Source organism: Balaenoptera borealis (assembly GCF_965194805.1).
Source record: "Balaenoptera borealis genome assembly, chromosome: 6".
NCBI classification, from domain to species: Eukaryota; Metazoa; Chordata; class Mammalia; order Artiodactyla; family Balaenopteridae; genus Balaenoptera; species Balaenoptera borealis.
In genome coordinates, this window is record NC_138863.1 from 48,578,637 (window position 1) to 48,592,889 (window position 14,253).

Here is a 14,253-nt window from a genome sequence, read left to right on the forward strand (position 1 = left end):
CTAACATCTTCCCTAAGGGGGTGAATATAAATGCCTTTTCTTTATTGAAATTAGCCATAAGTGTTAGTTTAAAATTTTTTTTATTCTAGAATAAATTAATTTCAGCACCTAGTAGCATCATTCACATTACATGTACTTAATGAAAATTCCAGTAATTAGTAACATATAACAAAGCAATAAGTGCTATTATGTACGTGTAAACTGTAAGTTTTATACTTATTCACCTAGGTTTGCCCTATCTTTTAGTTTCCTTACCTTTTCACATTGCATTTCATCTTAAAACATGAAGAATGAGTTTTGTATATTCTGAAATATCTGGTAATTATTCTAAGACTCATCCAATTCATCTCATTTTTAGAGACAAAAACACTGGAAATTTGCTTAAATCTCTGAAAAAATATTACCTCTCTAATAAATTGATTTGAGTTTTAAGAATATTTACATTTTCAATCCCATAACTATAATTATGAGAATAGCATTATAATGATTTTAAATCTTATGTAAGATGGTACTCTATTTTATTTAAGACACTGTAATTTGTATAAAGACTGGGTTGCTCAATGTGGATCAGTAGACCAAGACTGAAATATAATCAACTTATGTGAACATTTTTTCTTAATTGTTTCATTTTCAAGTAAAAAAAATTTGTCAAAAAACACTGCTGCTAGAATTCACTATACATTCTAATTCGGAGATTACATTTAACTCATATTTTTATTATTTTTTGCAAAGTCTTTGGAAAATCTTAATTCTAAGCTATTAAAACAAATCTCTGTTCATTGTTCTTAATATTAACAATAAAAAGTTGTGTCCAAAAATAGGCCATTCAGTTAGCTTTCCTTTTTGTATTCGATCTGTTAGGTGTCAGTTGGAGGTGACACCTAACAGGTGTCACCTGTTAGGTAAGGAAACAAGGAAATTACACGAGTAAAAGATTTTTTAAGTACAGTTTGAGGGTTAGAAAAATAAAATAACAATATCTTTTTGTTGAATTTAATCTCCTTTTATCCCTTGCTTCTTTGGTGGGTGGAAAGTGAAGGGCAGGGAACTAAGGTGAAAATAAAAGAAGACATCTGGAAGTGAAGGAGAGAATATGACAGAAATCTTTGGAAAGTGGAAATAAAGCCACCAAAAAAAGAAATTTTATATCATATCCTCATGAATATTTCCATCTCAAGAAATGGAAGAAAAAGAAACTTAAAATAATTTGCATATAGTAGTGTCCTATAGGTTTAAAACGTGATAACATGGTTAACAGAGAAGAGTCAACTGAAAATGCCTACAATTTCAAATTAATTAGTTATTAAATGTACCTTTGAAGAATAGCAAGCAATGTTTTGAAAATAATAAAAATAAAAGACTGTATTTTTAAAAGTACCTTCTTCTAAGAAAAAAACAGCTTTGTATCAGAGAAAGATGGCTAATAAACAAACTGAATTACCTCCAAATATACCCAAAATAATTATTCCATGTATTAATTTTTGTTATTCAGATATTCAATAGCAAGCTGTTTTAATGTTACTTTTTTATACTGAGATACATGTTATGTTTATCCTTGAAAAAAAGAAAAAACAACACTTTACATTCTGGAATGATTTAGACTTACAGAAAAATTCCAGACACTATAGACAGTTTCTGTACATTCCTCACCTATTGTAATGGTTAATTTTATGTGTCAATTTGACTAGTCCATGGTGTCTAGTTGTTTGGTCAAACATTAGTCTAGATGTTGCTATGAAGGCATTAGGTAGATGTGATTAACATGTACAGTCAGTTGACTTTACTCTGAGTAAAGTAGATTACCCTCTATAATGTGTGTGGGACTTATCCAATCAGTTGATGGTCTTAATAGTAAAAACTGAATTTTCCCACAGGTGAAGGAATTCTGCCTTAATATCTATCGTAAAATAAAAGTTGTGCATTAGTGTGATATAAACAATCACCTGCACATTTTGTGTGGGCATGAGTTTTCAACTCATCTGGGTAAACGCCTAGTAGCGTGATTGCTGAATGACATATAAGACTGTATGTGTAAGAAACTGACTATTCAGTGTGTAGTATTATCTCGTTTTAATTTGCAATTATCCAATACATATGATGTTGAGCATTTTTTCATATGCTTATTTACCATCTATACATCTTCTATGGTGAGGTGTCTGTTCTAATCTTTTGCCCACTTTTAAATTTTTAATATTATTATTATTGAATTTTAAGAGTTCTTTGTATATTTTGGATACAAGTTCTTTGTGAGATATGTGTTTTGCAAATATTTTCCCCAGTTTTCTCATTCTTTCAATAGTGACTTTCTCAGAGCAGAAGTTTTGGTTTTTAATGAAGTTCTACTTACCAACTTTTCTCTTTCATGGATCATGCTTTTGTTGTTGTATCTAAAAATTCACCACCATCATTAGGGAATCCAAATTAAAACAACAATGAGATATCATTGCACGACTATTAGATTGGTAAAAATCCAAAACACTGACAACAGTAAATGCTGGTGAAGATGTGGAGCAACAGGAGCTCTCATTCATTGCTGGGGGAGTGCAAAATGGTACAGCCACTTTGGAAGACTGTTTGGCCTTTTCTTACAAAACTAAACATACTCTTACTATAATGAGCCAGCTGTCACACCCCAAATGAGCTTTTAAAACCTGCACTTGAATGTTTAAGTGGCTTTATTCATAATTGCAAAAATGTGGACGCAACCAAGATACCTTTCAGTAGGTTAATGTATAAATAAACCGTAGTACATCTATAAAATAGAATATTATTCAGTGCTAACATGGAAATGAGCTATTAAATCATGAAAAGACATGGAAGAACCTTAAATGCATATTACTAAGTGAAAGATATCAATCTTAAAAGACTACATAGTGTATGATTCCAACTCTATGACATTCTGAAAAAAAAAATAGACACGGTAAAAAGATCAGTGGTTACAGGGAGTTGGGTGAAGGGAGAGTTGAATGGATAGAGCGCAGAGACGTTTAGGGCAATGAAACTATTCTGTATGATACTTATTATAAAGTGGATACATATTATTATATATTTGTCCAAATCCATAGAATGTATAACACCAAGAGTTAGCCTTAATGTAAACTTTGGACTTTGAGTGATGATGTGTATATAGGTTCATTAATTGTAACAAATGTACCAGTTTGATACAGGATGTTGATAGTGGTGGAGGCTGTTATGTGTGGAATCAGAGGTTATATAGGATCTCTCTGTATTTTACATCCAATTTTACTGTGAATCTACAACTTTACCAAAAATAAGCCTATTTGGGAAAAAAAAAGTCATTACAAGGCCGCCTAGGTTTTCTCTTATGTTATCTTCTAGAAATTTTATAGTTTTGTGTTTTACTTTTAGGTATATGATCCCTATTGAGTTAATTTTTGTGAAAGATGTGAAGTCTGTGTCGAGATACCTTTTTTTTTTTTTTGCATGTGGATAGCCAGGTGTCCTATTACCATTCGTTGAAAAGAATATTCTTTCTATATCAAAATGCCTTTTGTTCTTTTGTCAAAGTCAGTTATCATGTGGGTCTATATTGTGTGGGTCTATTTCTAGGCACTCAATCCTGTTACAAGGATGTATCTGTCTTTTCTTTTGCCAGTACCATGCTGTCTTGTTTACTATGGCTTTATAGTAAGTTTTGACGTTGTCAGTCCTCTTTGTTCTTTTACAAGTTTGTTTTGACTTTTTTGAGTTTTTTGCTTTTCCATTTAAACTTCAAAATCAGTTATTCAATAGCCAGAAAGTAACTTGTTGGGATTTTGATTGGAATTGCATTGGATCTTTATAACAAGAAAAATTGACCTTTTAATATTGAGAGTCCCTATCCACGAATATGGAATATCTTTCCATTTAGATCTTTTATTTCTTTTATCAGAGGTTTCTAGGTTTCCTCATACAGTTCTAATACATTTTATGTTACAGTTATACCTAAGTATTTAATTTTGGAGGCGTTAATGTATATGGCTTTAATTTAAAATGTCAGTTGTTCATTGCTGTCATATAGGAAATCAATTAAATTTTGTACATTAACTTTGCATCCTGTGATCTTGCTAAACTTCCTTATTAGTTCTAGGAATTTTTTTATTGTTCTTTGGAATTTCTACATAGATAATCATGCAATCTGGAAAGAAAGACAGTTTCATTTATTCCGTCTCAATTAATATTAATATGTTTTATTTTCTTATTACTTTATACTTCCAGTATGATGTTCAATAAGAGTGGTGGAGGGGACATCCTTGCCTACTTCCCATTCTAGGGGGGAATGATTTGTTTCTCACCATTAAGTATGACATTAGCCAGTAAGTAAGGTTTTGTAGATGTTCCTTATCAAGTTGAGGAAGTTATTCTTTATTTCCAATTTGTAGAGTTGTTTTTTTTTAAATCATGAATTGGTGTTGGGTTTTGTAAAATGCTTTCTCTGTGTCTATTGATATGATTATATGACTTTCCTTATTTACCCTGTTGATGTGGATGTGGTCAATGTAGTTATTGATTTTTGAATATTTTTGCATTTTACATCTCTTTTATACTAATATATTTTTAATTTTAAAACATACACTAAAATTATCCTAAAATTTAAATTTAAATGTATCAGATTAAAAAATAGAAATGAAAAGTAATTTCTTTTTCCTACACATTTTCTTCCTTTTTTAAAATATAATTGACCTGCACCACTATGTTAGTTTCAGGTGCACAACATAGTGGTTCAGTATTTTTATACATTACAAAATGATTACCAACATAAGTCTAGTTACCATCTGTCACCATACAAAGGTATTACAGAATTGTTGACTATATTCCCCATGCTGTACACTTCATTCCCATGATTCATTTATTTTGTAACTGGAAGTTTGTACCTCTTAATTTCTCTCACCTATTTCATTCATTCCGCTCCCAAACCCACCCCATTACCCCTGGCAACCACCTGTTTGTGCTCTGTATCAGTGAGTCTGTTTTAGTTCATTTGTTTTGTTTTTTAGATTCCACATCTAAGTGAAATGATACAGTATTTATCTTTCTCTTTCTGACTTATTTCACTTAACATAATACCCTCTGGGTCCATGCCTATTGTCTCAAATGGCAAAATTCAGTACTGTGTTTTGAATTAAGCTATTACTTGAATGGAAATTTATTTAGGGCTTATTTCTATTGAGGTGTGTCATTCAGTAAGAAGAAATTTCTCAGAACAATTATTGGGCTTCTCTAATAGCTATACAGCGAGTCTTTCTACTACTAAAGTTAATACTTTTTGCTAAAATTATTCTTCATTAAATAGTATTTTATTAATATTATAATCCTCACAGAGCAATCTAATTGTTTTTCAAAAATAATCCAAACAAGTTGCTCAATGCCCTAATGAATCATACTGAAGCTCATGAAATATTTAGGCTTTTAAGATTTTGATGTGTAATCAATTATGTAAATAGCGTGTATCTTGGGTATTCTTCAGTATTAAGTTTTATTACATACAAAAACATTTCTTTAGATTTAATTTATTAGTACAAAAATGAAAAACACCACCTGCTTTAGTTGTGACAGAAATTTGGCCTAAAATGGATTTAAAAACCCTTCATATTACATGTCATAGTAAGAACCCACATGTTTCTGATTTCAACCGCAATTACTCAGTTCCTCAAGAAGAGAACAGTAGCTTATGAAACATTTTCTGATAGTGAAAAACTAATAAACAATAAAAAATGTACCTCAGAAGCATGGTAAATAATAATTGGACCTGGCAGAAAATTATATCACTCTTTGTGTCATGAGTACATTTAGACATTTAGATCCAGGATAAGGTGAGATATTTAAAAGTTGTGAATTTAATTTGTCTTTGAATAGGATATAATTTACCTTAGTATATTTAAAATAATATGTCAGACAATTTTAGGGTCAAGCAATACCCCATTGATTATCATTTGACGATATAAGTAAAACCAATTTCCAAAAATACCCAGGATTTGGGAAATAGTAATTTCTGACCTAAGAAACAATGTTCAAAATGTAATGGAGAAGAAAGAATAAGGGTAGAATGTTAAACTTGGAAATTTTCAAAGGTCTGTGGACTGATATAAAATTCAACATCAGATCAAGTCAGATTACTTTTTCTAAAAATCAGATGAGAGCTCATGAGGTTTAATGTGATTAGAAATATAAATACTATTAAAAGTTATAGTAATATAGTCATTCATTCAACAAATATCACTGAGAATTAAACTCTGTCCTGGGTTTGGCTCTCTGACCTGAACAAGAGAACAAGAACAGAGAACAAGACAGGCAAGTTCCTGTCTTCATGAACCATATATTATGATTGAGGATAAATAAACATAAAATATAACAAATAACTAAAAACAATAGAGGCTGTTATTATGGAGAACAAAAATAAACTCAATACCTTAATGCTGTGTAAAACAATAAAAGTTAAAAGACCATTTAGATCACAGAATGATTTAGATAATCAAAGATTTGAGAAACCTTTGTTTCAATTGTAGAAGAGAAAACATGAAGTTGTGAGAAGAGAAATGGTCTGCTGTGTTGGAAGGACTGACAGGAGACTCAGGTAAGGAGCTTAGTCACAAGTGAAATGGGGAGACTTGCAAAGATGCCACATAGAACTGTACTGACTGGTCCGCCTGGATTACAAGTATAACATTTATTTTGATTAACTTAAAGATACATGTGTACCAATTTGGAATGATTTTCTTACTATAGTTGCTTAATGAAATAATGTACTTAATATATCCTATATTTGATATATCCTGTATATGAATCCCAAACAAAAGTTTGATAAATAAATATTGTTTATGCTGCTTAAATATATTACTTCATGGACTATAAACAGCTGTGATTTAGTGGATACCATAAGGAGGATAAATAGAAGTCATAGGTCATTATCACAGTAATTAAGTACATGTAAAAAGAGTAATAAATTCTCTTCCTCACAGTATCATTTATCTCTAACTATTTAGGGGTCCCTAAAAATCAAAATGGTGAGAAAAAGGAAACGAAACAAATCCACTCCAGATTCTATTCAGGATGAGTCTATGTAATATATGAATTTCTTCTGTTCATGAACTCCCCAACAGTAGTATTAGCTTTTGATTCAAACTGATGATTACAGATAAGACAACTAAATGAGTCTAATTCTGCTACTCACAGATGCCAAAGTCTTCTGTCACTGGAGATCCAAATTTACTTGGTTGGGATTTTCTAAAGATTGAATTTTAAAATTAAGATATAACTTAAGTTATATAAACCCCAGCTGTGGCAAAGGAACCTTTAATTCAGGTTGCACTCAGCATGCAACAGGAGTCTGCCCTAAAGAGTGAAAATTTGAATTTCACTAATGGGCAAGATAGTGAACCATGTAGTTTGTAGCATTGGACTACATATCCCCTTATCAAATTAAAGACTTGTGTCAAGAAAAGTACAACTATTATAAGTCTGAAAATGCATGCTGTATTATTAATACTGAAAATTTTAATTCTATATTTATAGATGTAAAGCCCACACCAGAATTATTGTAAAACAAATTTCTAGATTAGTTAATAAAAATAGTACACACATAGTTAAGAATATGATGATGTGAAATGAATACATACCTGTAAGAGAATAAATATGGCTTACAGGTAGAAATACTGCAAAAATTTATATTACTGATCTAATTATCTAAGCAAAATTAATGAATATTCCACCCAAATATCCTCATTAAAAATTCTTTTTTTCCTACCTTTGGGGTTAGTAAAGCACTCTTTTTTTCATGAAATCTGGTATATTTAGTACTGTCTATGTTTTGGTATGGGAATCTGCTTTAAACCTACTGTTGATTTCTTTGTTCCCAACTATGAGTCATATGCCTAGCACTTCCACAGTTGTTCACACATCATACCAGCTTTGCTTTAATTTATTTTCTTATATCAACTCACTATTCTATGTACCATTTTAGCTTAAAAGGTAAGAGTTATCACTGTGGTTAAAAATACAATGTTACTTACAGTGTATAAAAGCTAATTCTAAAAAAGCATAGTGGAAAAATTATGTTATTAAATTCTTCTTAGACATTGCTGTCTGCCAAAGCTTTGAACTTAAAACCTATTTTTCCTTTGTTAAAACGGAGTTTAGAAAACATTAGAAATTTCTCCTTGGTTCAATGTAAAGAACAGAAAAATAGTAGAAATGGATTAAATAGAATTTTGATTCATTACACACTACATTTAAAAATACATAAATATCTGTGAATACAACTGCCAATATAAGTAGAATATTGAAAAGTATTTACCTATATGCATCCCTGATCCCAGTGCTCCTCTCCATATAGAAGGACAAATAAGAAAGAGGGGAAGAGAGAGAGAGAGAGAGAGAGGTTGAGATTGAGATTATCATCAATAAAAAATTATACTAAGGTATTTTTCAAATTTGGTTGTACTAATTTATATCCCAACCAGTGAATTATGAGGACAGCTATTGATATACATCTGCAACATTTGGTATCATCAGAACTCTAATGTGTTTTAATCAAATGCTTGCAAAATATGGTTTAATTTTGGTTTGAATTTGTCCATATTTCTATTGGGTTGTCTTTGTAAATTGATTTAGAAATATGCGTGTGTGTGTGTGTGTGTGTGTACATATGTATATGTGTGTATAGATGCTATTCTTCATATTATACCTTTTGTCTGTTATGTGTGTTGTAAATATATTAACAGAAATTTAAATTTTAAATTTAAATTTTAATTTTTTATCCAAAACTCACAAAATTTTTAGAGGTGGTACTTCTGGGTCTAGTTTAAGAAATTATTTCCACTACATACATCAAAAATATATTCACATTTCTTTTTTCACTGCAAATTTTCAAATTTTATAACAAAATTTAAATAATTGATATCATATGTCCTATACAATGTTAATTTAGGTGCTGATAATAAAAATAGATATTCATTCATTTTGAAATTTTAAGAAAACTATCACTTTTCACACTTATGAGTCAAATCAATAATAATGGTATTTTAATAACGCAACTGGGTATTAAAAAATCACATATCAAAATATGTGGAATGTAGTACAAATGAAAATTTAAGAAAAATGGCATTAATTATTTAGGTAAGAAAAAAGAATGATAGTAAATCAAATGATTGTCCATAGATCCAAGTACCTCTGAAAACATCATTCATAATTCATACCAAAACAAAGTGTGTCAGCGCACAGACACATACTCACACACTCCTTAGATATATTATATTCAAATTGCTGACACCAAAGACAAAGGAAAATTTTAAGCCAGAGAAAATTGCCTGTTACCTACAGAGCAAAAACTGGATAAGAATTACAGTAGATTTTTCTCAGGAAAAAATGCAAGTAAGAACAAATGAATGATATTTTTAAACAACTGAAAGAAAAAAATTGTCAACTCAAATATAAATAATAGAAGAAATCATCCTCAACAGTAAATGAGAATTAAAGACTCTAAGAAGCAAACAAAAACTGAGTAATCCATTGCCTGCAGAACTAATCTACAAACAATGTTAAAGAAGTTCTTCAGGCAAGAGGGATATCATAATAAAAATCTTGGATCTTTAAAGTATAATGAAGAACATTTAAAATGGAATAAATAAAAATAAATGAACTTTTAATTTTTTAATAACTCTAAAAGGTAACTGTTTACAGCAAAATTAATAATAATGTATTGTATATTTAGGCAAGGGGTTATAAACTTTATTTCTAACAGACCAGATAGTAAATATTTTAGTCATATGGTCTCTGTTGCAATAAGTAAGCCTTCCATTGTAGCACAAAAACAGTCATGGATAATATGTAACATGAGTGTGGCTTTATTCTAATAAAGCAAAGTCTTGTTTCTGAAAATAGGTGGCAGGCTGGTTTAAGAACTTCTCTTTGAAAGACACTACTAAGAGAATGACTGGGAGACAATACCTAATAAAGAACTTTTATCTGATAAAGGACTTATATCCAAAATATATAATGAAATTTCTGTATTTATTTTTCTGTATATTATTATTTCTCAGGAGTTGGCTTTGATATTCCGTGATAACAAAAGATTTTAAGGCAAGTGTGTGCTTTGAAGAGATAGCTGCCAATAGTTTCAAATATAATCTTGGTTTGGAAAAGACCTTATAGGATGATGTAATATGTTGGCCCTTTGTCATTAAATTAGTTAGCAGATTTGGGCAAATCCCACATTACAGTTGGTTGAGAGGTAACTAGAAGGTAGGGAAATATAGGAAATGTGTGTAAACAATTCAAGCATGACCTTTGGCTGTGAAGAAGAGGGAAAAAAGGCAGTAAATGATGGGGAAGATGAGTAAAACAAAATGTCTTGAAATACGAAATAAAATTAACAATATGAGAAGGAGGAGGTGAAGATATAAATGAGCAGGAGAATAATTGATAATGAAATTTCCTTTGGGAAGAAACAGAGGTTGAGATAGAGTGTACAGTTAGAATATCAGCATGTAGACTATGATAGAATTTTCCTTATAAAATGAGGGAAAAAACAGCATGTATAAAACATATATATATAGTATTCATATATAAATAAAACATGTGTGTAATGAGTTTGTGTGTCTAGGTGCAGATGTAATTTTTTTAGATTTGATGTAAGGAAGTTGTTTTAGTAAACATCTGATGGCATTTTTTCTGTGAAGTGAAAGGCAAGGTCTTTTGCTAAAAACCATTGGGAGTATTGGGGCTTTGCAGAAGTTTTCAGAAAGGGAAAATATTTTAAGACGATTATTATGAAAATTGGAAAATGCTTGAGTGGGACAATAGTAAAAGATTTCTGGGCATTGTTTAGTCACCAGATGAGATTTCTGACAGTAATTTCATGTAGTGTTACTACAGACTTCTGGGTGATTTTATCCAAAACATTCAGCAGTTTTATCATGGGGTAGGGAAAGTAGATATTTAGATTTGTGAAGTGTTTGAGATTTAAGGAGGGAAATGTTAAAATATAGATATGAACAGGGTGAAAGAACGGACCATGTTTCAGAGATGAGCAGAAAGAAGAGGCAACGGATAGCTTATGCATGAGGAGAAAGAAAAGACATTGGCGGCAGAGGAAGAATCACTATATAAAGAAAGAATTTTCTGGGCGACAAAAAGGAAGAACATTTGAACACTGGAGATTTTAAATTGAGCTCCCCACTTCCACCCTCAGATTGAGGGGAAAACACTTGTTAAGTATACATTAAGGAAAATACTTGGACATTGGAGCAAAATGAATCCAATAATAAGTGTACCAATTACAGATTTAATAAAATACTTGAAAAAATTAAATAAATTTCTATTAAATAAGGTTTTAACAACAGAATTCACTCTGGTCGGAGAAAGTATAGTTTAAAATTCTGTGTGTCTTAGTAAGCGATATGCTATATTAAGAAACTTAATTTAGCTGAGGTTGCTCTCTAATAAATGTGAAGAAAACAAAAGACTGAGAATTTTGCCCAGAGTTTTTGGTGAGATATTCAGCTGTGTGAAAAAGACAGGGTTAACACTGAGACATCTGTTACTTCTGTCCAGTTGTTCCCACAACTCCAGTAATTCTTTTGTGCTCTTTTCTGTAGTTGGTCTAAGAGAATCTTCAAGGGGCTTTACTAACAACTTGCTCCTTAAGCTCACCTCCAGCCTTTTATTTCCCCCCTGTGGCCAAATGGTAGGAGTGAATGCTCAGATTTCCAGTGGACTCCCAGTCGTGATGATCTGCCTAAGTGGCTTACCAGTGGTGGGGAGGTGAGAACAGTCGGTTCCTGATACAGCCAATAAAGGAATGCATTTTCTGCAAAGAATTTAAAAACAATTTAAAAATCCAAATAAAATGCCTGCTTTGGCAATTCTAAATAAAGCGATAATAAACCATTCCTCCCTGAAAAATAATTGATGACCTAAGTTCTAAACAGTTGCTGCAATTACTGATTTCTAATACAAGCAGTCCTCATTTTGTATGTTTCTAATACACACAAATTTCAGTTACCATGTTTTAGTAAAATGATACCAGTGTCCCAACAATGCAATTCAAAGTTTAGTTATCAGACTACATTAAGTCTGAGTAGTTGCATAAAGTATAACTTCACTGGTAGCTCTTCAGTCCACAAATCATCATGTAAATAACAGATGCACATCATGATAAGTGACAATTATGTTACTTCTTTCAAAGTCTGTCAGTGATTGGTCATTGTGCAGCTATCATTCAGTTCATGCACAGACAGCAAGGCCTGTAGCTGTGCTGACTCCTTGTCTCACAGAGACAGGCCAGGTGGCATTTGCAAAATTGGGTATTAAAATGAAGCCACTGGCCAACAAAGATGAAAGTTCAGCAAGAAATGAAAAGAGATAATGCTGAAAAACAGTGAAATCTGAATCAAATTTAAATGCATATATTGAAAAAATAACTGACCGTACGAATGTTGATACTGCCATCATTCTTGAGACTAGATATACAGCCAGAAGATCTCAGTAAAGGCACTTTTAGAAACATAAGGAAGAAAGTGGTTGCAACCAAAAAGATAAAGAGTTCCCACAGGAAGAAACTCTGGCAGAAAACTTCATTTAAAGGAAATCTTGAAGATATTTAACAATATTGAAAACAAAAATATGAAAATATTTGAAGCTGATCCAAAACTAGAATGGACGATGATAATTCCTCAATCTATAGAAAACATGCTCACTTCATATCATAAATTATACGATAAGGCAAGTAATTTTACTAAGAAATAAAATACTTTGATTCTCAATGTTTTAAATTATAGTTAAACAATTTTCTTCTTTTTCTCTGCCTTATACATTTATCACCAACAGTAAGAGAGCTTTTAATGTTTTGACAAAGATTTTAAAGGTCATGGAGTAATTGTAAATTTTTCCCATTGAGTATTAACATCACTTTTCACAATTTCAGCTTGCAAGGTCTTTTTTTTTTTTTTTTGTCTCCACTACTATGCAAAGTGAGGACTGGCTTTATTATACCCACAAGTGTTAAATTAAGGCAATACCATTACTTATTATGTAGTAGACATTATAGTTTATATGGAAGTTAATATGGGGAACCCACAGTTATACACAATTACATGTGTTCATTTAAACAAAAAATTCATAAAAGTTTAGAATAATTCAAGCAATATTTTGGGCTAAATTTGTTTCTTCTACCCCCATGGCACTACATATTCCTGCAATTAAACAGTAAATTTGAATTTAACAATAATGGCACTATGTTACTTCAACTTTGTCCTTCTTTGTGATCACTTTTAGTTTCTATTTGTGTTTAAATGTTTTAATTGCAGAAATTAAGTATCAGATTTTAACTTTTTATTGTTGTAACAGAATATTATATAGGCATAAATTTTTATCTATATTTCAAAAATATCTTTAGTAAATTACTGTTTAAAAATACACATACATGCATATACACATGCACATATGTATTTTTATGTAACATCTTATAGTTTTAATTTCAATAAAATTTAATGTCAATAAATGTGATTTATATCACTTTTGTTAATTTCTGCATAGTATCATATATTATGAATATAGAACATTTTATGTTAAAATCTTTCTATTATTGAACATTTAAATTGTAGTCAATTAGAAAAATCCCTATCTTCAAGTTAAAAAATTAATTTCAACTCTAAATAGCAAAACTAGCTACTTTAAAGTTTACTACCACTTCCATTTCTGTGCTCCTTTAGTTTCCCCCATAATAAATAAATAACTAATAAAAATTAAGATACAAAAGTATTGTGCAATTTATAAACAAACCAGCAAGTGAAGCATTAACGTAAATTAAAGGCAGGGAATTTTATTCAAAGGATCTTATTATAAAGAGACTGTGGGTTTAATGCCTTTACCGGTGTTTTCTAAGTGAGTAAAGTGACACAGTAAGAGAGTCTCCATAACTATCAAACAATGAATTAATTGTCACACACACACACACAAAACCCACAAAAAGGGTATTTCCCAAAGTATCTGTTTTCCTAAATATCAAAACTAAAATCAAATTTTATAGAGTGTATTAGTGTAAGACCACTAGTATATGAACATATATGTGATGACTGTATAAAGGTGAAGCAGGAAAGAAGGGGTTTACTGCGGTGTTGCTCTTGTGAGGTTGAGAGGGAGAGTATATTTATGGTAGAGTAGACTTTTAAACTTTGTATTAGTTGCTTGTGGTTTGGGAGTGTCATTTATTTTCTAGTGTGACAGATATGAATTTGTTTCAGATCAAATTATATA

At 30.8% G+C, this 14,253-nt stretch overlaps 1 protein-coding gene across 2 annotated transcripts in view; it reads left to right on the plus strand.

The window, feature by feature from the left end:
* Window positions 1-14,253, plus strand: part of LOC309631315 (uncharacterized protein) — a 644,789-nt gene that overhangs the window by 227,952 nt on the left and 402,584 nt on the right. For both annotated transcript variants that reach the window (XM_082397622.1, XM_082397623.1), the window contains exon 3: window positions 6,507-6,574. In XM_082397622.1, the coding sequence (XP_082253748.1) occupies window positions 6,507-6,574 (68 nt within the window). The remainder of the gene's footprint in view (window positions 1-6,506; window positions 6,575-14,253) is intronic.